Source organism: Excalfactoria chinensis, chromosome 3 (genome assembly GCF_039878825.1).
Source record: "Excalfactoria chinensis isolate bCotChi1 chromosome 3, bCotChi1.hap2, whole genome shotgun sequence".
NCBI classification, from domain to species: domain Eukaryota; kingdom Metazoa; phylum Chordata; class Aves; order Galliformes; family Phasianidae; genus Excalfactoria; species Excalfactoria chinensis.
The window spans coordinates 26,235,133-26,262,899 of record NC_092827.1 but is presented as its reverse complement, the minus strand read 5'-3'; the positions used below and the strand labels follow the sequence as shown (position 1 = coordinate 26,262,899).

The 27,767-nt window shown below is 35.8% G+C and overlaps 1 protein-coding gene across 2 annotated transcripts in view; it reads left to right on the top strand.

The window, feature by feature from the left end:
- The window catches only part of LMBRD1 (LMBR1 domain containing 1), a 65,549-nt gene extending 38,194 nt beyond the window's left edge, over positions 1 to 27,355 (top strand). Inside the window, exons 10-16 of one of the 2 annotated variants that reach the window (XM_072333641.1) lie at positions 6,712 to 6,776; positions 7,878 to 7,980; positions 9,076 to 9,180; positions 10,375 to 10,524; positions 11,450 to 11,528; positions 24,460 to 24,551; positions 24,661 to 27,355. In XM_072333641.1, coding sequence (XP_072189742.1) covers positions 6,712 to 6,776; positions 7,878 to 7,980; positions 9,076 to 9,180; positions 10,375 to 10,524; positions 11,450 to 11,528; positions 24,460 to 24,551; positions 24,661 to 24,780 — 714 coding nt within the window. In that variant the 3' untranslated portion in view covers positions 24,781 to 27,355. The remainder of the gene's footprint in view (positions 1 to 6,711; positions 6,777 to 7,877; positions 7,981 to 9,075; positions 9,181 to 10,374; positions 10,525 to 11,449; positions 11,529 to 24,459; positions 24,552 to 24,660) is intronic. The other variant, XM_072333643.1, reaches the window with a different exon arrangement.
- The last annotated feature ends 412 nt before the right edge of the window (positions 27,356 to 27,767 follow it).

Genomic DNA, 27,767 nt, shown 5'->3' with positions numbered 1-27,767 from the left:
CAGCTTTTACTGTGATAATGGTTATTGACAGAATAGAAAACAATACTTGGACTGCTTCCAGATCAGACTTGCATATACTTTATTTTAATCACCTTTTGTTATCCTGTAAGGAAAATGGTTCCTTGACTAGATTGTGGTGTTGAAGATGGAATATAGCTGCTCTTTACTCTTCCAGCCTTCTCACTTAAGAAAATTCCAGCAGCATGAACTTCTGTTTGTCTCTTTCAATTCTGCTTTCTGTTCTGCAGCTCTTAAAAAAAATATATATATATATATATAATAAATTATATATATATAAATTAAACATGCACACTGTAAAAGAACTGGATAGCTGTTGATTAGAGAATTGTGGTAACCAACTTTGTTTCTTTTTCATATGGTAGTTTCTCATGGCTGCCAGGCACTGAGTTTTTTTCCCCATTGTGTTCACAACAGGATAAGGATGTCCTGCTGTGGATGTGTTGGAACAAGCTGTATCCATCATAACGCAATTTCAAGCCAATTCTTACAGAATACGCTTCTCTAGTCCCCTGCTAGTGAAACCTTGCCACCTGTACCCAGTATACCAGTATATTATCTGTCACAAGCTTTATGTAGCCTATGTATGTGGATAAAGTACTACGTGTAATGTGTGCATGTAGTACCTATTCAGAATAGCAAGTGTCAACAGTTCTCAAAGTCAGTTTGCCTTTATGATGTGTTTACAGAAAGAAGATGGACATCTTGCATGGAATAGTAGAATAACACTTTGAACAGATCCCTGCAGGCTAAAGCCTGTTTACAGTCTTGTTAAGGGTAATTATATGAATTGTATTATGTGGTTGTTGAAAACGTATCTTGTAGATGCATTTACTTCTGGCAACGAATGACTGGACTACAGAGGTGGTAAACATCCTATGATCAGAAGACCCATACAGGGGGTGCAGAAATTGTTTCTTGTAGCAGTGTTGGACAAACAAAAATCAAAGGACTGATACTTCTTACAGTTTGCATTGTAGTCTATGCTGTACATGGGCAGTTAATGTTAAAGAGTGGTGCAACATTAAAAACAAGATATAAGGGAATGTGAAATGTTGTGCTATGTTGCTATAGGAAATCTGTATGTTATTTTTTTCTCAGGCATGTGAAAATAGGAAGAGGAATCCTTCTCAATAGCTGTCAGGTGGCTTATATTAATTGAAGTTGCTTGTAGCCAGCAGAAGTGAGATGTTGACAAGAATATATGCATTTTGATTAAGCATCCTGTAATCTAATTGCTTGATCAGTAGTGAACTAGGTATGTAGAACTTCTGTCTTGATACTCAGCCAGTGTAGAAGACTGTCACTGTGGTAAGTCTTTGATCTTAGTCTTTATCTTAGTCTTTTGATCTTAGTTAATATATACCTATTTTAGAAGAAAAATACTTCTGTGGGACAGGATTACCACAAAGTGTTTCTTACCAACTGTATGGTATAATTTTAGCATTACTTTAGCCTGTATTTTATACAACTGAAGATGGCTGGAAGCATTTAGCTCTGCCATTGCTGCTGTTAATGCTGAGTACCAATGGAAAGAAGCTGAAACTGAAGTTCAAAAGCTTTCAGCTTGGAACTCACAGTAGATAACTTAAAAACCACACCAAACCCTTTCATTTAAAACAAATGTCTGTAACTCTTTACTTTAACAGTTTTGATGTTTACTTTGATTGAAAGTAGATTGTGTAGTTCCTTCAACTTTCTGCATTAACCTTACATTTGGGAAATGTGGTGTCCTCATGTTGCATCTGTAGTACTTCAGTAATCCATTGTATTCTCATTGGATTGTTACAGTATCACTGGCTACTTACAGATTATTGCTTATGACCAGGATGCTTTTTCTTGTGGTTTTATCCTTTTATTATCCTCTCAGTGAGTTGCTGACCTAAGAATCCCAGACTAAGAAGGCAGAGCTGCAGATCAGTACCTGGCCAATTTTAATTTAAAATAAGGTGCTTTAAAGCATATTACAAAATTTGTTTACTCTGATTATTCCTGGAGCTGTCCTATGAAGGTTATGGTGTCCATCATTCTATTATTAATGTCTCAACTCCAGCAAAACTGTTTTACTGTTGCTTCTATAGTATTTGAGTTGTCTCTGTATAACTTTTGAGTTGTTCAATTAGTGGCCTTTATTGAGAGAACAATATTTTTATAGCCACATGTAATAGTCCTGATCAATGTAGGAGTTCATTACAGTCTCTCAAACTTCAGGTGAAACTCCTAATGTCAAATACTAGACGTGGAAAGTGCTATTTCTGCTTTGTTTGGGATGGTGAGGTTTATGGGAGTTATATTCTATCAATTTCAAAGGTCTTTGTGTTCAGAAATAATACTCAGATTTTTTAACAGCACTAACCTGGGTGTCTTTACTCAAACTTCTCTAATTGTCTACATGTACTGTCCTCCTAACTCTTATTTTTGTAAGACTTGAGTATCTATTATGTGATTTGTCGTTCCAGACAAACCTTCATATTCTCCTGAGGAATATGTTTTCCTTGGCATGAACTAAAGAAAATTTTGCAAATTAGATTTATTTTACTCAAAGCTATGTAAAGGTGTATCAAACTCAGAACAGAATATAGTGAGTGGGAAATGACTCGCATGAAGTCCCAGTTGAACATGAAGGTGTAGGCCTTCAATTCAGACAAAATCAAGACACCGGAAGATCCTGAGGATGTGAGCAGTGATTGGCATGGAGTTACCATGTACTGTCAAACTAGTATAGTTTTTCTATAAACATAACCTTTCCTGACAGAAGAATCTGCTCTAGCATATGAGATCTCTCTAGGCTCATATCCTTAAGGAGCTAGCTGCCTTCTCCAAGTGTGAATATCTGTTCCACTATGGTCTTTTCCAGAGATGGAAGGGAAATTTCTGCTCTGGTGCTTAGAGTACCTCCTCATTTTCTCTTTCTGCCATTGGTGTTTGTAATGTTGTTACTCACTTCTCATTTCTTTCTACACTGATGTTTTCATACATAATCACGGAATGGCCCAGGTTGGAAGAGGGACCTCAAGGATCAGGAATTTCCAATCCCCTTGCCACAGGCAGAGCAACAACCTCCACATTTAATACTAGACTGGGCTGCTCAGGGCCCCGTTCAACCTGGTCCTGAACACTTCCAGGGATGGGACATCCACAACCTCTCTGGGCAGCGTGTTCCAGCACCTCAATACTCTCATAATAAAGAACTCTTTTCCCCCTTTCTATATCTTCTCTCCTTCAACTTAAAACCATTTCCCCTTATCCTGTTTTTATCTACCCTTTCAAAGAATTGACTCCCCTCCTACTTATAGGCTCCCTTTAGGTACTGAAAATCTGCAATGAGGTAACACTGCAGTCTTCTCCAGGCTAAACAAGCCCAGCTCCCTCAGACTGTCTTTGCAGGGGAGGTGCTCCAGCCCTCTGATCATCTTTGTGGCCCTCCTCTATGCCTTCACAAACAGTTCCCAGATTTTACCATTTCTGAAACTGCTTCCCAGAGGTGCTGTTACTGGTAGCTGAGTTCAGCTGTGTCCTGAAGGACTGAGGCTGTTTGGAGCTGTTTGGATCTGGCCTCTTATTGGAAGCCATCCCTCCGGCACCTTGCTGATGGCACAAATGATGAAGTATTACTGTTAAGAAATCCAGCTTCATTTTGTGGTCAGTGTAACTGATCACTCAAAGTGTTAATGGGCTCCAGCCCTGAGAGAATGACTAGCTCCTTTAAATGTTTTTCTTTGACGTTGGTTCAAAATTATGGAACAGTTATCATAAGCTGATTCACAATTTTTTTCCTTTGGTACATGAGTACCACTATAGGAAACAATCAGGCAGGCAAGGGTAAGTATTCTACCTCTACTTGTGAGGGACACCCTCACAAATTCTATGTTCATCTCAGTTACATTTAAGAGTTTTTCACAGATGGTTTAGCTTTCCAGACTTTTGGGAGCAGGGATAGAGGATGCAAAGGTTTTCTCTGTGTAACTCTAACAAGGATGATACTGGGGGATAAGATTTAGGAAGTTTTAAAGAAGCATGTAAGCAAAGCATGAAAAATGTTAGAGCTTCACTATTTTATGTACAGCAGAAGTAGAAAAAATACACCAATTGTTAATAATGCCTAAATTATTTGACCTGGTATATTAAACTTGAATATAGCTCAACTTTCCGCTCAGAGCTAGAGATGGCTTGCTTCTACTGCTATTATTGAGTATTACCTATTTCTGTGTTTTTGCTGTAGTTTTCGTTTAGCTATGTATCTTTAATCTTGTATGTTCAGATATAAAAGTGAAGCTTTGAATAAACAAGTTTTTAGTCTCCTCTGCTTATAACTTCTTAATTTCTGCAGTTGTCAAGTTTCATAATACAATGAGGCTAGAACTCATTTCAAGAAGCAGCACATGCTATATACTAGTGACTGTAATACCTACAGTCTCACATAAAAATTTGGTTTGCTGCTTTTCTGGCAGTACCTCAATACACACTCTTGGATCAGAAGACCCAATCAAATGCTTTCAGTTGATGTGAGAGATGTAAGTGCAAGCAGATCTGCAACCTGCTCAGTAGCAAATGTGTTTTGAGTATAGGCAGTGGTGGGGTCAGTGTTTTGTACCTGATCGTTTCAAGAACTGACCTGACAATGGAGCAGGTCTGATTAAAGTGAAAATTATAATATAGCTTAAGTTGTGATAGCATTGAGATTTTGCTTGTGAAAATACTGTAGTGTAGAAATGAACCTAATCTTGTGTTGAAATCTTTGAATTCTTTTAATATGAACTAATGATTCTTTTTTTTCTTTGGATAATAATCATCAATTCCTCTGCATACTGTTTGGCTGAAACCCAGGTTGTTTTTCCCTTGTTCTAGTATTCAAAGCTTTTTAGTACCAGTTAATAAATAGACCTGTTAAAAGAACAAGAAGTTATGTTTAATCAAGTACTGTCCTTTGCTTTAAAGTAGAACATGTTCTTGGGGGCTTGGATTCATTCTCATTTGTGCTGTGACAAAGCAGAATTAGAACCCTCGCTAAATCTTTATGCCTGTATCTAAAATATTTTAAGAGAATCCAGTTGGCATTAACTAGTAGACAGCAGTATGGTTATACCAAGCTGCTCTTAATTTAACTTCATCAAGATTGATCTTCAGCTCATAAAGACTCACAAACTGTGTAAGTTGCAAGTTTGCTAAGAAGTCTGAGTGTTAGTATTTATCAGCTATATGCTAATTAATAGAAGTGAAGCCTTTATTAGTCAGTAGGCCAGGTTATAAGGTATGGGGAGAATGTATATAATAAAGTGAGGATTTCTTACGTGAAAGGTCTGAGTCAGTAGGTGCTTTGAAATTACATGAACGTAAGTTGATGCTGTGATTTAGTAGTCTTAATAGCACTGCAGAAGCATAAAATGAACTAAGGCAGAACTGTATGTCTTTAAGTTTGTGATAGAAAAGGCTTATGTTAATGGGACTGGAGTAGAGGTTAAAACGTGAAAAGAAGTGCTCTTCTGTTTGTTTCAAACTGTTGAATAGGTTAAATGACTTCCCTTAGTCAGCTAAAGGAATATGGAACTTTGGTTCTAGAACTCTCTCTATAGGAGAGGTTATCCAGTTATTTTCATGTGTTAATGTCAAGTTTATCTTCATTAGATGAAAGCCTATCTAAGTATGGCAGTATTGGAGTTGCATTTATATTTCCTTGAAACTCAGCTTTTCTACTACCATGGTAGTTATAAGTACGTTATTGTTTTCTTGTCTGTTCTCAAGTCTTAAGATCGCTTCAAAGGTAAATTTCTAGGTGACTTAAGCCTATAAGTCAAAATACTCGGAAAGCTGCTTTCTGTAACTTGAGGTTCAAAAACTACTTTGAAATAATCAATAGTGATGTCTGAGGACTTGCAGGCAGAAGCAAGATGTGAATCTAGCATATAGGCTTGCTTACTTGAATTTTACGTCAGTCTATCAAACTGATTTTGTCAGGGTTCCTCCTAGTAGCTCAATGAAAGGGAGCTCTCAATCGAGAAATAGTTGTACCTTGTTAGAATGGAGCATAGTAGTGGATGAGGTAGTGTGGCAGTGGAAATACACTTAATGCCCAAATGCCTTTATATTGTGAAGGTTTTCCATTCTATATAACAAGTATAGGTAGTACAGTGAATGTTATGTTTGTTGAATATAATATTTGTGTTCTTAATGGCACTTATTTGACATATTTCTAGACTTATTAAGAGGGTGTAGTGATAAGACAAAGATTTAGTCTGAAAGAGTGTAGATTTAGATTAGATGTAAAGAATATTTTCTTTATCTGAGCAACTCATCAAGCTCCAAATAAGTTGTTGATGCCCCCTTGAGATGTTCAAGGTCATGTGCAATGGGACTCTAGGCAACCTGAAGGTGTCCCTGCCCATGGCAGGAGATGTTGGAGCTTTATCTTACAACCCAGAATGTACTTCAGCACCTGACTCTGAGCTCGTGTATGTGATAAACAGAAATGGTTCTCATCTTGGGTGATCATTTTTTTTTATATGCTTGACATACACCTGTTTGCCTGAGTAAGCATTTCTAGTGCTTCTGTCAAATCTTTACCTAAACTTCTTTCATCTGCTTGAGCTCTGAGGTCCAAGATTACTAGTCCTTTTTTGGAACTCAGACAAGTTTTCTGTTATTTTATCAACTGTAAGCATTTTCAGTTTCACTGTAAAATATTTTTGCTTCTAGATTGTATGGGGAGTGTTCTTCATCATTGTGGCACTGCTCTTCACTGTCTCTCTCTTCTTGTCAAAGTAAGTACATTTCAATGCTTTTCTTAACTACTTGAACTATGGACTTTTTCTTCTGACATCAAAGTCGGTTCAGGGCTGGCTTGCTTCAGGAGTAGTTTTTTTTTCCTATGATATACTTCCATAGGTCATGCTGCATTTTTCATTGTAGTGCATGTTGAAATCGAAGTCACAGAATCACAGAATGACCCGGGTTGGAAGGGACCTCAAGGATCATGTAGTTCCAACCCCCCTGCCTAGCAGGGCCACCAAACATACGTCTTTACTAGATCAGGTTGCCCAGAGCCCCGTCCAACCTGGTCTTGAACACCTCCAAGGATGGGGCATCCACAACCTCCCTGGGCAGCCTGTTCCAGGACCTAACCACTCTCCTAGTAAAGAACTTCCCCCTAACATCCAACCTAAATCTTCCCTCTTTTAACTTAAAACCATTTCCCCTAGTCCTGCTATTATCAGCCCTTTCGAAGAGTTTGCTCCCCTCCTGGGAGTAAGTTCCCTTCAGGTATTGAAAGGCTGCAATGAGGTCAAAAAAGTAGTAGAAGTGTACTAAAACAGTCAAGGGCACATCTCAGTTTAACTGCGTGCTGCTGCAAACAGTTCTGATGTGGTAGAGAAATTATGAACTTCAAGCAGAATTAATTAACACTATGGAAATATTGAGGGTTTGAATGAACCCAAGTGTGTAGGTACTTGCTGGGCTGGTTAACAGGTGCTTCTTGCAGTAAATGACATATAATGTGTAATCATGTGCATTACAATTGATTCCTGGAATTGAAAGTAATATAGACAGCTTCGAAGTAGAAACTTTAATGAAGTTTGTTACCAATATTTGAAACTTCTGGTTAAGTTTTTCTAATTTTTCAGACTGGGCAAATAAACTGTGGCCTGAATTAAGGAAGAACTAAAACATCAAGGAAATAAAGAAATCAATATAGATTTACGTAGAATGAATACAGTGAGTTTGTAGAATAACGGGTCCATATAAGTATGAAACAACTCATAATCTCTAGCCTTAGTTCAGCTTTTTTTTAAGCTGCTGTTTTAAATTTAAAGACAACTCTTGGATAACTGTAGTGCTTACCCAATTTTTCTTAATTTCTGCAGTTTAGACAAAGCTCTACATTCAGCTGGCTTTGACTCTGGATTTATAATTTTAGGAACCAATTTGACCAATCCATTGAATATGCTGCTACCTGTTCTTCAAACAGTAAGTAAATTAATTGGTGATGTGCAGAAATAAGATTGTTCCTCTGGTTATTGAAGCTGCTGAAAGACAAACAGTACTTTTAAATAATTTAAAGAAAATTGTCTGGATGTGTGTTCTGTAAAAGCAAGGCAGCTTCCTTACTGATGATTTGTTTTAGTTGATGGGTGTGGATATGAAGATTTTGGGTTGATGAAAGTCATCCAAGCAAGAGGAAGATAGCTCTGGAGGCAGATTTGATCTGAAAAATGTAGTTGCAATGTTGATGATGGTGAAGTTTGGTGCTACTTGTTACATGAGTTATTATGCATATAATAACAACTTTTTCTTGCCATATTTCTATTTGAGTCTCTTTGTTTAATAACATATCCCCCTCAAGGGAAGTAACTGTACTTTACTTTTCAATGTTTTTATTACACCTTGAAAAGATACTCTATGTTCTGTGTAGTTAAGCATGTTATAATAGAGCATTACTCTGAAACAGTGTTTTTTCTTATGCATATTCTAACTTGAGTAGTTTTGGAAGACATTTCCACATGAATTTTACAAACATATGAAACAGTAATGGGTAAACTAAGAAAAGGGAAAGCTGTAATTGTTAGTACATTAGTCTCCCCTGAATTCTTTCCATGATCACACAGAAATGGTTTGGTATAAAGCACTGCTTACTCAATAGTCTCAAAACCTATTAACCACTCCAACTTATCAGTAGGAAAAGCTATGTTCAGCAGCAGTGTTATCTCTAACTGTTAAATGCTGTACACAAGTATGTTCAGAAATAATCACATACTTATATAGTTCTGTGATTAGTTTTGCTGCTGTGGGCTTTCTGTTCTGAAAGTATCTGAAAAAAACAGGTATTTTGTGGCCTGAAAATATGTAAAGTTTTCAGTTAAGAGAAACAGTTTCGCAAACTGTAAACTCTATCAACAAGCTATACTAGCTTTATTTGGGGATACCTACAAAGCTTTTTCAATGACTGACTACCTCAATGGTGTGCATAAAGCTGAGTAGTTTCTATCTAAATGTGAGAAGAACAGGTATTGTAACTGAAGAATTTTATGTCATTTCAAGCTCTTGTATGCTTTTTGTTTTTAGGTTTTCCCACTTGATTATATTCTTATTACAACTATTGTTATGTACTTTATCTTCACTTCAATGGCTGGGATTCGAAATATGGGTATTTGGTTCTTCTGGATAAGGGTAAATATCACTTAATTTAATAAAGCAAACTATTAATGTTTAAGAAATGTTGCATGGAATACTTTAATGAGTAGTTATGTACTGCTAATGAAATACAGATATGCCACAAATATTATTTGTATCTGTGATGAGTGCTAGAAGCATAGTGTGCAACTTCTACTGTTTTTGAAAGCTTTGCTAAGTTGTCAGCCAAGACTGTTTAATCATGATAAGCAAGAGACAGCTGACTCCTTTAGCATATGAGATCAGTGGCTTCTGGCTCTTTGAAGTTGAAGCCATATGATTTTGATGCAGTGAAATTATTAATAAACTTAGAAATGTAGAGTCAGTAAGGCTTGATTTTTTTTTTTTTTATTTTTTTTTTAGGTGGCAAGCAAGTTTCTCTAATTTAAGAGTACAGTGATATGCCATACCTAAGTATGATGCAAGTAGTATTACTGTATTTAAAAAATAACAGCATTGCAATCATACCTGTGATCCCTGGCTTAACATTTCTCTTTTGCTCCTGCATTGCCTTTACACACTGACGCCCTTTTCTGTGGTGGTATCCCAGAACTGTGAATGGTGATAGTGAGTCCTGGCAATGAGTTGAGGCTTGTTGCAGTTTTTGGTCTTTATCATTTACCAGATGATACCATATTCTTTTCTCTTACATGGCACTTCATCTGAGCCTCTGGGAGTCACAGTGGAGTAGAGTTATCTAAAGATAACAGCAAGGGATTATCTTGCTCCCTAGAGAAGAAAGTGGAGAAGATGCAGCTCCATCATGTAGTTTTTTGTTTTGTTTTTTTTTTAAGTACTGAAGAATACAGTCTCATGATTCCCTTCTCTTGTTTTCTCTGATTAGAGAAGCAATGATAGGTGACATTACACCTTAGCTAGAGGATGCAGTACTTCTTGTCAAAACATAGCACTGTTTGATGAATGTGATAAGCAACACTATTTAGTATCTTACTATCTCACTATTAATTGTTCTAGGAAGCTTCCTGATCTATAAATGCCTTGGGTCATTGGTACAATTATTTTGATTAAATAAATATACCTGAAAATCTGCTTTAACACACTGGAATTAAGTTTTCAGCTTTCCAGTAGAGTTATACTTGTTACTTGGGTTGAAAAGAAACTGGGTTTTTTGTTTTACATAAAACCAACTTGATTTTTATTCATTAGCTTTTGTATGTTTTCTATTTTTAGCTTTATAAAATCAGACGAGGAAAAACTAGACCTCAAGCTCTCTTATTTCTCTGTATGATACTTCTGTTGATAGTTCTTCATACAAGTTACATGATCTACAGTCTTGCCCCTCAATATGTAATGTATGGAAGCCAAAAATACTTAGTTCAGGTAAGATGTAACATGGTATGTTTTTTATTTAGAAGTTTAGTGATGTTTATGCAGACTTGTCAAATCAGGCTCATTCTTAGTTTTTTAAAGAATTTTCTACCCAGGTTTTTTCAGCTGTTGCTGAAACTGCTTGGTATTGCACAAGCCTAAAATGACTGTACTGTGTATAATGTCACTTAATTCTTTGATCTTTACTCAGTGTTGATCTTTGAATTATGCTTCATTTCTATTGGTAAGAAGATGGGAGCTTCCTCTATATCTTGAAGGTTACAATAGTGACTAAAAGTAACACTGTTGTTCCACGGTTAATATTCTCATGTGTATTTGAGATGACAAAGGTACAGCCTTATGCAGTAGAGGATATTCAGAAAGCATCTGAATATGCACTGATTAATCAGGTGTAAATGTCAGTTTTTCAACTTATTCCTGTTTTAATAGGAATACTTGACTTTCCAGTAGTTTTTGTGCAGTGCCATCTTCCTCCCTATCTTGGCTCCTCCTATCTTGGCTATTTAAGTATAATGGAGGCTATCTATGTGTAATGGATGCTATAATCTGACTCTTACACCAGTTGTAACTGTATTGTGTACCATTATTCAAGCCTAGCACTTCAGTGCTGTCTTCGTCACCAGAGATGAATTTCAAATTCTGTTTATAAAAATGTTAGATTTACTTTTGGGTATAAAGTATTTTGCACACGTTTTCAAAGGGCACAACCTATTCATTTTTTCTAAATGAAAGCACAATTCAATTTTTCATGTGAAACTAGTCTTAAATGACAGCTTCTTGTTGTAGATATGGTTCAAAATCTCAATTCTTCTAAATGTATAAATTCATCAAAGCTTTTTTTTAAAAAAATAAGCTAGTACTTTACTGAAAAATGTTTATTTGAAGGAGTGTGGACTAATTTTATGTATTTATGTAGAGTAATAAGACAGTTGATGGCCAGCCAAAGAATGTCACAACATTTATAGCAAAAGACTGTGATGCAGATGCACCTGAAGGTAAGAAACTTGTTTCTTGTGTGTACAATATATGAAATGTGTGCATAGCTGTAATAAGAAGCTCAAATATTTGACTTTGCTTTTGTTTTATAATATGAGACTTTGACATACAGTTACATCCAGAAAGCATACTACTGACAACTTAATGAAGGAAAGATTATTTTTAGTAGAAACTATTTAACAGTGCATTGCAGTTAACTTTAGTCTTATTTATTTTAATATGCACATGGAAGATCTTAAGAATAAACCCAAGGCTGTGAATAGCTTAGCATTTTAGCATCTGAAATGTCATATTAGTGCATGTTTACTGTCTGAACATTCAGGGAAATATGCTATCAAGATTTGTAATGTACTCAAGAAAATTAAGATCTGAACTTCTCAGTGCCAATTTGCAAGTGAGAAAATTCTGCAGTTAAGATGTAAGTACAGGCTGTTCTGTGAGCAACAATATTGGAAGAACTTGACGTCTGAGACTATTGTCCTGCAATCCTCTTATTTTTAATTTCTATCTGACATCCAGTGTTATTAACTATCCCTTTTTGACCACCGTTGTACTGTAGATAATGTGGAGCTGTGAATAGTGACTAGCAAGCATATGAATAATGTGAGAGCTTTCCCTGACTTTTTCTATCTTTGCATTCATTAGTGTTGGTTATTTTGAGGCAGTTTCTGGTAGATAGTATTTTTCCTTGACACTGGGCTAAAGCTGGAATTTCTTTAAGGAACCAAGCTAATCTATTGTTTTCTCATATTGTTTTCCCCTTTTTTTTTCTTCTGCATGTAATCAATTATTGAATTGAACTGCACTAGCAATTTCAATATTGAAGCTGCAGTTCAAGACTACTATCAATTTTTGATTGTTTTGATCTTTTTTTTTTTTTTTTTTAAAGAAGTCAGCTCAGCCAAAGATGGATTACCTTCAGTATGGTCCATGTTTTTTTTGTTGTTGTTGAAGCTCTCAATTGTTTTCTCTGGCAAACTTTCAGTTTCTCTGTGTAAATAAGTTGAATTGAGTATGCTTTTTAATATACTTAGCAAAAGGTGTGACTGTAAATGATTGAAAAGACAAACAATGCTCTTAAGTTTTCTATTCTCACCTTACTGATATTCTGTAACTGCTGAACCTTAACTATACTTTTAGAAGATTTTAGCAACTCCTTGGCTTCTCATTTGTGTTATTGGGGAAGATGTTCAATTCTAAATGTTTGTAGTAGTGGAGTCAACTGCACGTATGATCTGCTTTCAAGTTTTTGGTCTTTTGTGGCATGTTTCCCATGTATGTACTCAAATTTAGTATGTTGTTTTCTGTTCATATTCCTTATTGTTTTATATCTACCATGAGGGATGGATTTTTTTTTAGACTCCATTGAAATAAATCAGTCATTCACATTTTTGATAGCTGCTTTTAGCCATAATGCAGTTTGAGATGTTTTGATTTTATTTTTAGGGATGTAATGGTTCAACTCTTATTGAAACTTCAGTGCTGTTGTACTTAAAAATAAACTCTTCTGTGGCAGAGTTCAGAAGAGTAAAATCAGTAGTCTTTCAAAATGAGGTCACTTAGAGAAGGTTTTACTGATCTTCAGGTTTTTGTAAGCAGCTTCTCAGCTTCGCTAGTATTTGTTGGAAGAAGAATGTACTGTCATTGATAAGCTTATTAGACTTGACCTCTCTGGAGAAATTTGGGTTTGATCTTAATCTGACTTTGCTGTTGAGTTTAAGAAAGTGAGATTGGGCTGAGAAATGAGTTTCCTAAGTTCTACCTGTAGTTGGTGATATTCATAAATATTTTAAGTAGCTACTATGATTTTTTTCCTAACATTTTTGAGCAATGGAAACAATATAGCCGATGCTTAAAGCTTGTCTTCTGATGTGCTGAACACAAGAGTTGCCCGTAAATGTAAATGAAATGATGACTTTAATTTGTAAACATGCATCACTGCACTGGTTATCTTTGAGTCATGCCCTCCTTCATTAACTGGAAAGAGGTGGTGAAAGTATTGATATGCTGTCCTACGCTAGCCTAATCTAAGTAGAAGGCGAGTTAATTTTTTTTTTTGTTGGATGTGAATACTCATGTGATCCAAAGGGTATTGTAGAGTTCTGTATTTATAGATGCAGTCAAGTTGTTAAGGTTGTCTTATAGATGAAAAAGTTTCAACTTCAATGAATAAGTGACTCTGTTAATGAAAACCATTCAATGTTTCAACTAGTTGATTGGGCTGTGTTAGAAAGGTGAAATGTAGTACTTGCCTGTGGAATACCTGCTATTTTAATATCTGATAACCTAATTTAGCAAAAGAACTGGTTCAGATCTATGTGATAACTAGAAAACGTCAAGTGAAATTTATACCAAAGTTAGAAACTGGAGTTTTAATTTTCTCTTTGTAGGGATACTAGATGTGTATTAAGCATAGATGTAATGTAATTTAGAAAGGGTGGCAAGCATTTTTTATTGAACTCTTTGCTGCTAGGGCTTTATCTTATGAAAACTACTGAACTAGAGCTAAGTGCAAATATTGATTTGTCTTTTCCGTGCTCATTGTATTTTGTTTTGCTTGAACTGAATTCATTCTGTTTGTTTTTTTTTTTAAACTATACTCTTTTCATAGCTATACTGATTGATACACCTATAGCAGTCAGCTCAGTTGAATACTCAGATACTGCACAGATCACAGCTACTATATTTACACTATTTCTGAGGTGGTAGTAGAGATCTAATCTAGTTCAAGCAGTTAATACTCAAAAATTTAAATACTGTTAAAACTTAGAAAACATTCCCCATTAAATACTATACATACTTGCTTCATATTGGTGGTTAGTTTGAAAGAGATCTGTCTTCTAAAGAAATACAAGATAGTTGAAATACAACATTAGTACAGAAGACTCAAGTATTTAGCCTTAAATACATAGTTTTTAGGTTTAATTACTGTCTGACTTCATATATCAAACCTTATTTCCTCATGTTATTCATGAAGCTAACTTGCTTCATACGGGATGCCATAGACAATGATAGCACAACAAGAAATAGGCAAACCAGAAGTAATAGAGCAAACTATATCTTATAACTCAATAAAAACACTTTTTCTTAGTTGCACTTCAGTACTTTCTGCAAAAGGCTTGTTCTGGTTAATACAGGATTTCTTGTTAAGCTTTTAAAAGGGTCTTTGGGGCAGTGTATTGCCTACATTTCTTATATGCAAAACAAACGTTTGTGTTTGCAGTTGGGCGAAGTTCTCATTTGATTGCTTTTCTTAAGGACTAATGTTAGCTGAAGTGCTGGGTCCATGGTTCAGTTCTTTTAAGGTCAAAAAAAGGCTTAATTATGTGATTAGGAACTTTGCAGCTGTACTAATGAACTGAAAATGTGATATAGGTTAAGCTCAACTGATTAAACAGGACTTAATGTAAATAATGAACAATGATTCAACTGAAAGCTTTAATCCCAGTCTTTTCCCGACCTTGATTGTGTGAAGTTATAAGCTGGATCTGCCTCTTGCTAGATCAGAAGTTGTGGAAGTGTTTGTATAACACAGGAAGCATCATTCACTTTCAGTGTATAACATGCTATGAATAACCTTGATTTGGATTTTCTGCCTCACTTAATTGGAGAAATAAAGCTTTTTTGAGATCTGTTAAATGCTGTGCGTGGTCTATCTGCTGAGATTTTTCCACAGACCCGCACTGATTTGAACTGGAGAGAAATAGGGAAAAAAAAAAAAGTCATGTAAAATATCTCGGGCCTAATCTAAGCAGGCCTTACTGTACTAATTAGATATGTTTTCTAAGACCACCCTGTCATCTGGAAGTCAATAAACACAGGTTTTATACTGGCCTGAATAAAGGCTAGATTTAGACTGTAAAGTTATAAAGGAGTCCCAGATGGGAATGCCAAATGGGAGTGTGCTCTGTTTATTATTTAAACAGAGAAATCTGGGAGATGTGTGGGGTGAAGGTTGTGCAAAGCTTTCTCATGCATATGTTGGCACTTCTGAAGAATCCTAGACTATAGATGACTCCAGTTGGCAGTTTTAACTGAACTTTTGAAGGCAAAAAAAAAAAACAAAACTCAAAAAGCCTGAACAGGAGGAGGCTTTTAGCAAAAACTTGATTCTTTCTCTTGTTAATTTTCTGAATGACCTAACCTAGTGCTTTGCCCCTATCTCTACTTAACATCTTATACTATGGAACTTCTCCATAATCATGACAGATTAATTTAAGTAAGCACCATGGTGAGTGTTTGACTCTAGACAGTCCTATTTAGCAGTTGTAATTAGTGTGAGTAGCTAAGATTCCCTTAATTTTTCTTCTGCGGTACAGTGTTCATGGTCTCAGTCAGGAAAAATTAATTACTACTCATTTATTTTGCTTCCACTACTGCGGGCAGTTATGAGCTGCTCTAAACTACCTCTTCTTCCAGGAGCTCTTAACTAAAGAGAAAAGGTTGCATTTGAAAATACTGTTAACTGTTAAATGGGGTTGAATAAGGCAGTGGCAACGGCATTCTTTATTCTTTGATCAACACCTTAATTCAACTGTTTATTAGATTTAAGCTTAGCAGTAGAGTGAGATTCTCTGATATTATCACATGAAGCTCTTTGCAAAGGATTGAGGGGTATGTATGCATTCTTAAAAGGGAATAATGAACCCAACGAAAGTACCTCTTTGAGTAAGAAGCTGTTGTGGGTTAGCCTTAAAATCTACCTGCACCCATGACAGGGGGGCAGTCGGCCCGCAGGCCGCTGGCCCAGAAGGAAAAGAAAAACAGGGAAAAGGAAATAAATACAGCGGCAGCGATCTAAGGAGGCACACTTATTTACTAAATACTATATCGGAATACAGAATAACACAATATAATACAATATAATTGGAATTAAGGCTAACGAATCGAGTAAAATAAGAGAGAGTGAGTCCCGAAACCGAGAGGCCTACTGTAACTCTAGGCGAAACGGCTGGAACGCTCCCACACGGCTCTCCCCCTGGCTGGCAGGATCCAAGAGAGTGAGTCCAGCACTGAAGTGAGATTATATAGTCCTGGTCATATGACTGACCGTGGTGCTCCCTGGGACATGTAGTCTTCTTTCTGTGAGCAGCAGATTCGTCAAAATTATCTATGCTTAACATGATGTTATGATGTGGAATACTGATAGCAAAATTACAAAGTTGCAAAACCATGACAGAAGCCTACCACCACTGTCTACAAAATGATTCTTTAAGTAAAGGCCATACTCTGGCCATAAGAAGCTATCATGTAGTCTGGGTGAATGGTACGTGCCACTGAGTCTTTGTAACTGAGAAATGTTAGTTGTAATATATTGTATGTTCATTGATATATAGGGAACTGTTTCTGTTGACTTAATCAAATCCCTTTTTTGTTTTGATATAAGCAGATAATGATCCATACTGTAACATGCTCAACAGGAGCTGTGCAGGGGAACTAGACAGCAGTCTGTTACTTCTGGTGAAGCTGCATACAGATGTTTCTTGTCCAATAGACTTAGACTACCTTTTTGAATAGATCCTTTTGATTTCACTGTCTGAAGACTTTTCCTGCAGCAATGCTGGATGAATATCATTGTATCAAATAAATAGTATTTGAATTATCAGATAATCATGACTGGGCTAAAGTCAACTGCATGTATGATGGAGATGGAAGATGTCAAAGGATGGGAACTTGTTTTGAGAGCATGATTAGTGATAAAATTGCTAATCACACCCAGACCTTATTTAAATTTGGTATCAGGACATTTAAATTTAACTCTTTAATGATATTAATAGCTTTCTTTGTTCTCTAGAGAATAACAAAGGTGTTTCAATACTGAAAGTTGCTCTGCTTTTTTAGATGCCTCTATGTACTAACTGGCTATTAAGTTCTTCTAAGGACAGGACTGTTTCATGTGAAGGTATTAAAGGGTCAAGATCAGTCTGCTAAAATATCTTCAAATGGTTTTTTCAAATCCTTTTCCGTATTGTTGGAAAGGGATAGGTAAGGTAAAGACAGTATGAATGTAAATACAAAATAATTGAGGTTAATGTAGGCCAAGTAGTGTAGTGTGGTTTCAAGGAGCCTGAACGACGGGAGGTTGGTGGTTAATCAAAAGTGCTTTGGTTAAAGTAAAAGTGATAGTTTATGCTGTCCATTGATTCCTTGTTTTCTGGAATCTTGCATCTATGATCATATCTAGGATATTGCCTTCGAAGTTAATACTTAAGTAACTCACAGCAACCAGTTCCTACTTTAAGTGTGTTCAGAGAAGACTTCTCAAAAATAGCTCTTGCAAATGGTCAAATTAAGTCTGTGATTTAAGAACACGAAACGATGGTTGAATGATCTGTGCACAAGTACCTCAGGAAAGTTTTTACGATTAACATAAATGTTATATACAGTTTTATATCTAGTTTCTCTGAAACAGAGTGTACGTTTCACTTCTGCAGGTTGATCACAATAATTTACTGCTTCCCTGTAGAGGGATGTGATCTCTGGAATTAACATTGTTACAGATTTCAGTCATTGGTTAATGTTCTTTTCACTAGATCCATGTCTATTCCTCACTTAAATGTACTTAAATGCTACAGTTAAATCATCCTTTAAACCTGGCAAAAAAATGAGATTAATGGGTTTAGCTCTTTGAATCTCCTTAAAAGGTTTCTCTCTATTCTGTTAAAGGGTGCCAGGATCTGCATGTATTAAGATTCTGTGTAATCTAGCTAAAATAGAAGCTGTACTGCTTTTTTTCATTGTAATACCACTGCTTTAAGATGAACTGCAAATCTGAAATCATAAGGAATAGTATTCATAGGTTTCTTCAATGTATACAGAGCAAAGTAATGAGAGCTTGCCTATATTTGTTAAAGCTTGCTTGTATTTCATTCTTTAAGATCAAATACCCTTTTTCTGCAACTGTCCTGAAGTTTTTGTTCATATATACCACTTTTCTTCCTTAAAAGTCAAATTTAAGCAATGGCTGTGTGACTTGGATAGTTTGATAGGACTACATTCTCAGTGATAAGAAACAGCTGACTAGTGACTTGATGAGTCAACTCTCTTTGCTTTGTAGCAGAAAATCCTGGAGGATCTTATTGGAAGCCTCCTTATTCTATCAAGTTCTGCTAGCACTGCTGGGACTTGCAAGTTCTTGAACAGTTTAATATAAATATAGTTCTAATTAAAGTTGTATGACTGTTAACAATTGTCATAGTATCAGACTGATTCATGTTAATTACATCATTTTCTGTTTTTATCTAGAGTTATATCAGGTTGAGTTTAATTTGCAGACATCCAATGTAAGGTAATAGATCTATAGCTCGAGTTGCAGAAAAAGCAGAAATTGCCTTCTGAATGTTAAGATCCTCTAAATACTTTACTTGACACTTTAGTGATGCTGTTTCATTATTTCTTGTTTAGAGCTAATAAGCATTTTTTTTTGAGGGAACATTATTCTGTCTGAAACAAGCTTTCTCAGAATTTAAGTATCTACTGGAACACTGCTAACTTCATTTTGAGTGCTTGCAAAAACTTGAATATCTTCCAGTAGGAACAGGATTTACTACTGTGCACTTAAGAAGTTGATCTTCCTTTTTCTGCTGACTGTGAGCCATGTTGCAGGTTCTCTATTAATTCTTGGTTTTCAAGCTGCTGATCCCTTAACTTGTTAAATTTTTTCTTTGATGGAGTTTGTCGAGTTTTGGAATCATCAGCTCTTATTGAACAAGGTAGCTTTTGGACTAGAACCAAGCCTATTCTGCTAGACTTCTATGTGGTGTCCATAGTTCCCTTTTTGGTGCTACCTCACTAATGCTCCAGCTAAACACAAGATTAGATCTATATTTTGAGAGTCTCTAGATGGTTGCAATTTGTTTAACATCTGAGTGATTTATGTCTTACACACCTATTGTGTATTTATACCATAAAGTTCTGTCAGTTTGAGTAGTCAGAAGCCTTGTGATTGATGTATCTTTAAATGGGGAATTATTGGTAGCTACATGCAATCTGATGGGAAGTGTTTTCAGGTCTTTGCAGTATGTGAATGAACAAATTTCCCAACATACTTTTCCCTCTTATATGGGATCAGAGATGTGAAATTTGTTAAAGTTGACCATGAAGTTAGTATAGTGGTGGTAAAGGTCTTATATTTGGATCAGTGTGAAAGCCAAAGCAATAATAACTCACATTTAAGCAATTTCTAGCAAGAGTCAGCTGAGGGAAAGGGAAAAGTGGTGTGTGGTGCCACTAACTAAAAGCTGTAGAAGGTTATTGTAGCAGATGGATTTTGCTAATGAAACCAGAGAGGCAACAGCAGAGGGACTGGATTGTGACCTGCAAGGCAACAGCTGCAAGTATTAACTGTGTATGCTACAATAAAGAATACTGTAGGACTTATAGGGGGTGGCTCAGATGAGACATGATAGCGGCTACTTTATGTATAGAAACTGCTGAATAACAAGCAACAAAAAATCACTTTTTCCTTGTTTAACCATCGCTAATAAAAATTATGTGTCTTGTGGCTGCTGTTATTGCCACTCCATAAATCTCTCTTCCCTTTGAAACTTGAGAAAGCGATATAAAAAATTAAATTTCAAATATCAAACTTCAGCAGCAACTTGAAGACCTGGAATGATCTTAACAGAAGCAAAAAAGTGGATGAGATTAAGTTGCTAACTTATAGGTACAAAGGTGAAGAGGAAGCTTATAATTAGAAAGTTGTGATAGACTTGCTTAAATCTAAGGATGCCTGAAGTTTTTTTTTGTCTATCTGAATGCTTTGATTTTTATTACTTGGTCCTTATTTCCACTGTTTTGTGTATGTTTCTGAATTGAGAAACAGTATGTGTCTCGGGATACTATCCTGTGCTGTAGCACTTTTTCCATCTGGTGGTCAAAAGGGATTCTGGTCACTCAACATGAAACCATGCCAGAAGTGAAAGTTTTGCTGTTCTGTTGAGAGAAATGAATTGGATGTATCACAGGATGAGAAACATGACTAATGGGTCTCTTATGCTATTGGATGTCCCTTGATTTCTTACCTAGTTGCAGTGTGTTTTTTTTCTGGGCCATTATCTTAAGCGATCTCTTTGTATAGGTTAAGTTACTTAGTGTTTATTTTGGTGAATTTGGTTATTATGAATTGACTAAATTTTCTTATTTCCCTAGTGAAATGCAAGTTGAGTTGCAAGACAAAACATAATAGTAAGGCTTTTCAGTATGCTCTAAAGCCAGATTAGCCTATGCTGCTTTAGTGTTTCTTTAGTTTTTCCTCATGGCCTGAATTAAACCATACAACTTGTCTGAGATGAGAGCCAATTAAGAAATTCTCCTTGTATTGGAGTTTGCTGACATATTACTTATGTTGCTGAGATACTGCCATTATATTTAACAAAGAATTTTTTCAGAGCCCTTAGTCTACCTTAGTGACATCCTTTAAGCAGTGCACTAAATAGATAGCTGAGTGATTCTAAGAAAAAACTTGCTATTATAGCCTTTTCAGGTAAATCCATAGGATGCTTCATTTTCTGCTGCAGTACTCTAAAAGGCATGTTTCTCTAAGACCATTTTAAGAACTGAGCTCTCCTGCCCTTTCCTACTCAGTTCCTAGGAAGTACAGTGTTTTTCTTACTTTATCAGAAGAACATTTGTATTGATGCAATTTATATGTTCCAGATAACACTCAGATTTCTAGAAGTTCTATTGGGCAAGTATTTCATGAGATAATGCATCTAGAGTAATCATTTCTGCTGTAGTTATTTACCCTATTTGTCAAAACGCAATGTAGCTCTTTGTTGCAGGAAAACCATAGTAAGATTAAGCACTCGCTCTGTAAATGCTGTTTAATGTCAAAATGACTTGGCTTGTAGGAATGTTGTTCATTCAGTGATATAAAATAATACATGTCTTGAGTAATTTTAGGTAAGTGAAGCATTCAGGAATGTGCTTCTCATGAAGCACCATGAAGAGTAATATGTGGAAATCAGCAGAAGGTTAAGAAGAATGTTTGTGATTTCACAGTTGAAGTGCTGCTTCATTCAAGGCACCGTGAATGTGTGTTAACCACCTTTCCATCTTATCCAAGTTCTAAATTATTTAATTATGAGCAGTGGTTTAGGCCTGGAAGTAATATCAGTAAGGATGAGATGTAGGTTTCCCCATAATTACAATGTCTTAGGTGAAATCTCAGCCCTTTTGGATCTTGGTAGGTGATGAAAGTTTATAAATACATCAAACTAATTATTGAAACTCAAGTTGCAAGTTGTATTGTTAGCAGCAACTGCTTTCTGCCACAGAGCTCTTGAATGAGTAGCAACAGGGTCCTATGAGATGTGTTTTTTGAATACCTGAAGCCATGCCTTAGATGCTTGTATGATTTTATTTTATTTTTTTAATATGCTGTGCATTCTAACATACATCAGGTTTTCTTTTAAGAGTTCTTTTGAGTGTATTTTTCACTAAAGTTAAGTTCTGCTTGAAATCAGAACTTGACTGTGTGTAAATGACATTATCAGTCTCAAGCTCAGTTTTCCATCCAAGATGTCATGTAAAGCGTTAGATGTTTGTGGTGTCCTTGTACATGCTTTGATGTAATAGGGACTATAATTAATTTGAGCATGTAAGAAATAAAGAGATCTGTTTCTAACCCTTCAGCAGGGTTGCTCAAGTCCATCTACTTGCTGTAAGTGTCTCTGCAGATGAATTCTGAAACCTGTGTGGGCAGCCTGTTTCACAGTATTAAGTATGCTGAAGTGCAGTTTTACTTGTTACTTGGCAGGAATATTTCTTGCTGCTGCTTGTCTGTCATCCACTGTCATTTTGTTGTGCAGGTCTTTTAAGAGTTCTTCCTTTTATTTTTAATCCCCTGCTAACATGGCAGAGGTAGCAATAAGGCACACCTGCATGCACCTTTACTCCAAACTGAACAAACAGATCTTCATTATATGCTGAGTGCTTTAGCTGTTGCAGTATTTCTCTGCCAGACTTGCTCCATTGTGCTAGTGTTTCTCTTATACTAGGGAATCTGAAGCAACACAGATGCAGTTCCCATTAGAATAGAAAGAAGAAAGAAGTAATCTCTTGGACCTGCTAACTGTGTTCTTGTTAGTGAAGTGTGATTTCTGGTTAGCTTTTTCAGTTGCAACTGTGCACCGGTAACCCTAAAACTATTTTCAAAATCCTTTTGTGAAAACCCACTATATTTTTAAATTCAGTAAAGGCAGACTCTTTTTATAACCTGTGCATTTAATTGCCTAATGTAAACAAACCTTGAAGTCTAAACAGTTATAACACCTTTCTATCCTTACAATTCACTTCTAAATAAAAGCCTTTGTTTAAGAACATAAGTAAATTGTGCTTAAGGGTCAAAATCTAAGTTGGCAGGATCCAAAATTTTCAATGGATCTGATAAAAACAGTCGACTTCAGGTAATTGTGGCTGTTAGCAGTTGTTGCTGGGCATCCTTTGTTTGAGAAGCTGTTCTGTCTTGAATCTTGATTTTTGGTTCTGATGCTTGGTCAGCACTATATAGTATGCTCTATTCTTAATGACTAATTGCCTGTCAGGCAGAGTAGGTTTCCAACCTTTGTTTACAGTGTTCACAAAGATCAAGGAATTGTCAGTAATATTCATAACTATTATTCATAACTATCATTATTAACAGCAATGTTTCAGGTTATTCATCAATTTATTCGAAGTTTTCATTACAGGAATTTATGTTATTACATCAGCTTGTTCAGTAATGTTTTTGTTCAGAAAGAATTAATTGAAAGTTGGTTGAACTTCTGACACATTCCATTGAGATGTTTTTTCTCAAGGTCTAAGTGTTCTAAAATATTTATCATCTATTTAATCCAGTTACTGTGGAGAGACATCTGAAATTTCTTTTAGCTGTTTTTAATTGAAGTTACCAGCTGGAGAACTGCAGATGGTGTTGATAATACTACTTGCAAGTGTGAAGCACCTTCATGCTAGCAGTATTTCTTTAACAATAACGTGCTAAATTATTACTATTCCCCCTTTTTACGTATGTAGTGTCGAGTGGTGTTAAGAGGGAAATTAAAGGAATTGATCTCCATTCTTCAAAGAAAAATGGTGAACCGAAAAAGATTAGTTCAGTGAAATTCCTTTTCCATTTGCTTTCATTTGATGGTGGAGAGGTCTGCTTTCTCTGCTGAAGCTGTTTTACACTTGAGTTATTTGTAGAATGTGTCAATGTTGTATGTCTAATGTTTAATAGCTGTGAAATCCTAGTTTTAACTTTTTTTTTTTTTTTAGTTAATGCTATCTCATAGCATGTAAGGCAAATGGAGACCAGTGTGCTGCATAAAGTACTATTTTAGCTTAAAACTAGCAGAAGAAGAATTTTAAATATTGTCAAGTGTAAGCCACTTAACTGCTAAAGGAGTGGAATTTGTCTGTTTTGATAAAGGTATTTTTGGTACCATGGTTTTGGTCAGGGAGAAGGTCATCATAGGATGGTTAAGCTGCAGGTCTTCTGGGTGAGGCCTATCCTTAACTCATACTAGTGAGCTGTATGAGGAGGTACTAAAGCAGCTTCTGGCAAAATCTGATTTGAAGTATTAAAGTGCATTTCTAGTATGGAATCTGCTTTGTATCTCCTTGTTATTGATTACAATTCATCTAAAATAGAATATGAGTGTAATAGGATTTGTCAGAACAGCCTGTAATTAACAGATTTGTCAAGTACCTGATGCTAATAGATTTACTTACATCAGCTTCTAGTGCCATCTGTATTTGGTATCTCAAAATCAAATATCCCTCTTGTACCTTTTTGATATGGAGTAGAGTACTTGATTTAATGAGGTGGAGTTATTTTTAAAAGCTTAATACCTTCTGAAAATGTTGAACTGTTTTCCTATAAGTAAATTGGAATTAGGTGACTTTTATTTGTTCTGTGCTAATTGGTACTATTTGCTTTCCTTTTAGATCAGTGTATTGTTACTCGTACATACCTTTTTCTTCATAAGTTTTGGTTCTTCAGTGCTGTCTATTACTTTGGGAACTGGGCATTCATTGCAGTAAGTATTCTGACCTAAAGATCACTGAAATATTTGTGTACTTGCTGCCATTCAGTTTTCCATATGCTGTCCTTCAGTAAAAGTAATTTCAGTAATTTGCAACTTGCAGGTCTTCTTAATTGGATTAATTGTATCATGCTGCAAAGGCAAGAAATCTGTCATTGAAGGTGAAGTGGATGAAGATGATTCAGACATGAGTGATGATGAACTGTCAGCTTATTATTGTTGATAGCCTTTTGCCTTCAAAATTGGAAAATGCAACTTAATATTTTGTTGAAAATAATATCCATGTGGAATTACTATCGAAATAAACATCCTTGCACCTGTAAAATAGAGGAAATAAGTGTACTTCCTTAAATGAAGTCAAAAACTGAATATCACTTTTAAGTTGCACTGTATTGGAGCAAATTGTGAAACTGAATTTGAATAATATATAGAGAACTGTTTTATGATGTATGTGTAACTTTCTAATGTACAGATTGATAAACTTCTGTTATTTCATAACTCATGTTGTTTTTCTCTTAACTTGTGCTTCTTAAATATTTTCATACTGAACTTACAGAGCAGTGTTCTTTTTATTCAAGCTTATAAATAAAATACCATAAAATACTACAAAACTGCTGGTATAAACATTGCTAGAAAGATTTGTGTTGAATTTTCACTTTCAGATGGATGCAATTTCTGTATTAGCATTGATGACATTTCTGGAATTCCCATTTAAAACTATAGCTGGTAAGGAACTGTACTTAAAATAGGCCAGAGACATGAAGTAGCAAGTCCTCAGTATGTGAAGAATATCCTTTTCACTGTTATCACCACTAAGCTACTGTGGAATCCTCTGGTAACTGAAGTGTCTTTTGCCTTGTCAGAAGGAGTGGTTAGTGTAAATGGCAATATTCAGCATTGTTGCAGTGTTCTGGTATAGTTCAGTTCTGAAGCTGCTAGGTGCCAATGAAAAAGTGAAGATTTGATTAATTTCTAGTATTTTTTCCTCTCTTGTTGTCTAGTTTGATTTTTTCACTATTTAACTTGGAAGTTGCCAACTTGTTTACAAAGCCTATGTATTTGTATAAGCACAGATCATAAACACTGTCATTCACATTTCTTTTTGAAACAAGGTTAGCTACACTGTTACTGAGCTGTATTTTTGAGGCTGACAAAGTATCTTCAGATAGTTATTAGTGACAAGTGAAAGAAAATGTTAGTATAGATTTCTAAACTTCTAATGCTACCTGAAGTTATAATTCACACCAGCACATGAACTATAATCTAGAATATCTTTTTATAAGTCAAACTGACCATTATTGAGTTTTAAGAGAGTTGCTCAGTTAATTTGTGGATACTGGTAACCAATAGTGGACTCTTACAGAAGCAAAACAAAAAACCTGATTTTTATTTTTTTTTTAGTAAGTATTCTGTGACAACCACTGCAATATCCATGTTGATGTGGCAACCTGGAATTTAGATCCTGATCATAAGCTAAACGTATGTAGTGAAGACTGCTCAACTAATGGCAACAAATTTGTTTGCTGCCAGTGAGACATTGGAAAGGTCAGATAAATTCAAATGCTGAAAGCAGGTACTGAAGCTTGATTAGGCATTCTGTGCTCCCTTTAACTAGAATGAGCTGAACACTATTTAAACATGACCATGGGGAAACTTGCAGTGAATTATTTATAAGTAGTTTAAAAGACTCAGATGGAATATGGAGCCTGATGCTGGATGTCTGGGAGCTCCCTGCAAGCTACGTCAAGAGGATATCAGCAATGTACAGCAAATGCTGCTTTGTGGGAACCCTGCTGGAAAAGTTATGTGAGCTAATTTAAATAAAGTCAACTGCTCAAATGTTCTTTTATTTTTTTGTGGCTTTTGTCAATATTTTTTACCAGCATCTTTAGCTGATAACTCTCTTTCTTTGGCTGTATAATACACAGGTATGTTTAGCAGTATTTCTGAGTGTAAGGCTGGCTTTTGATATTTGGTTTTGCAGAGTTGTATCCATTCATTCTCAACTTTCCAATAGAGGAGATGGCTACTTATCTGGGGCAGATTAGCAGCAAGCTACTCCTTTCGTGCTATGAAGCTGCATGTGAGCTGCATGTTGTGAGGCCAGGATACCTAACCATTCCTAGACAACTGCTCTGTTGGCATCTCCTGTTTCCATGGTTTTCTTCATTTCCCTTTTCTAGGTTCTTCTCAGTCTGTGTGGGGTAGTACACTGATCAGCCTGTGACCTTGTGGCATTGTCTTTCAACTCATGGAGGATTCAGTAAGTACCAGCTACTTGGCCAGGTGTTAGCTAAATTTTTACAACTGGCCCTTTACTACTTCACTTGTAGCTATTAAGAAGCAGCCTTTCTCTCTACATGAGAATTCAGAAGGTTTTTCAGATGCTTGCTCTCATCTACTGTTGTACAAGCAGCAAGTAACTGTCAGCACTCAATCTAACTTATTTTCATGTCATACAGTTTCTCAAGAGTTGAGTGAATATTTTGACTCTGTGCACTACTGTACTATGTGCTAATGTAATTTTTGTGAGCATACACTTGAATTCATTTGTTTAGCACTTCCTTCATGCAGTGGAAACTTGACGTGTTCAGCAGTGCTGCGCCTAGTTAAATGAGTCAGGGATGCTGCTGAAGTTTGTGGTAAAGTCAGCAGCTGGAATTGAACATCTTGTCACAGTCAGTAAAGATGACTAGCAGTGAAATGCAGTGTAGCTCTGACTTAAAATACATATTATTGATCAACACTTGCAGCAACTTTAAGAAATAGAACTTCCAATAAAATTTTTCCTTCTTGTCTCTTGTGCTGTCTTCAGTAAAATACTATTAAATCAAATGATGAATTGCTTTTCCACAAGCTTATTCCTTCTGTGGCAGCTTGTCTAATTTCATTGATAAGATTGACTCATTTGACTGTTAGCTGTGAAATGACCATCCAGAGGTGGTTTTTTTTTGTTTTGTTTTGGTTTTTTTTTTCCAGTTTTGAGCAAATTTATCCTTTTCATAAATAACACAATAGTCTGTTAGATGTTTCCTTATCAAGTTTCAAAGATTGACTTTTGTCTCTGCTAAACTCATATAAAATAGTATCAGAATTATTTTGCTGAGTATACAAATATTTCAAATTCATCTGAGCTTAGTGGGACTGAATGCACTCTGAGTAAGTTTGCTGATGATACCAAGCTGAGTGGGTGTGCTCAGTTGATATGAC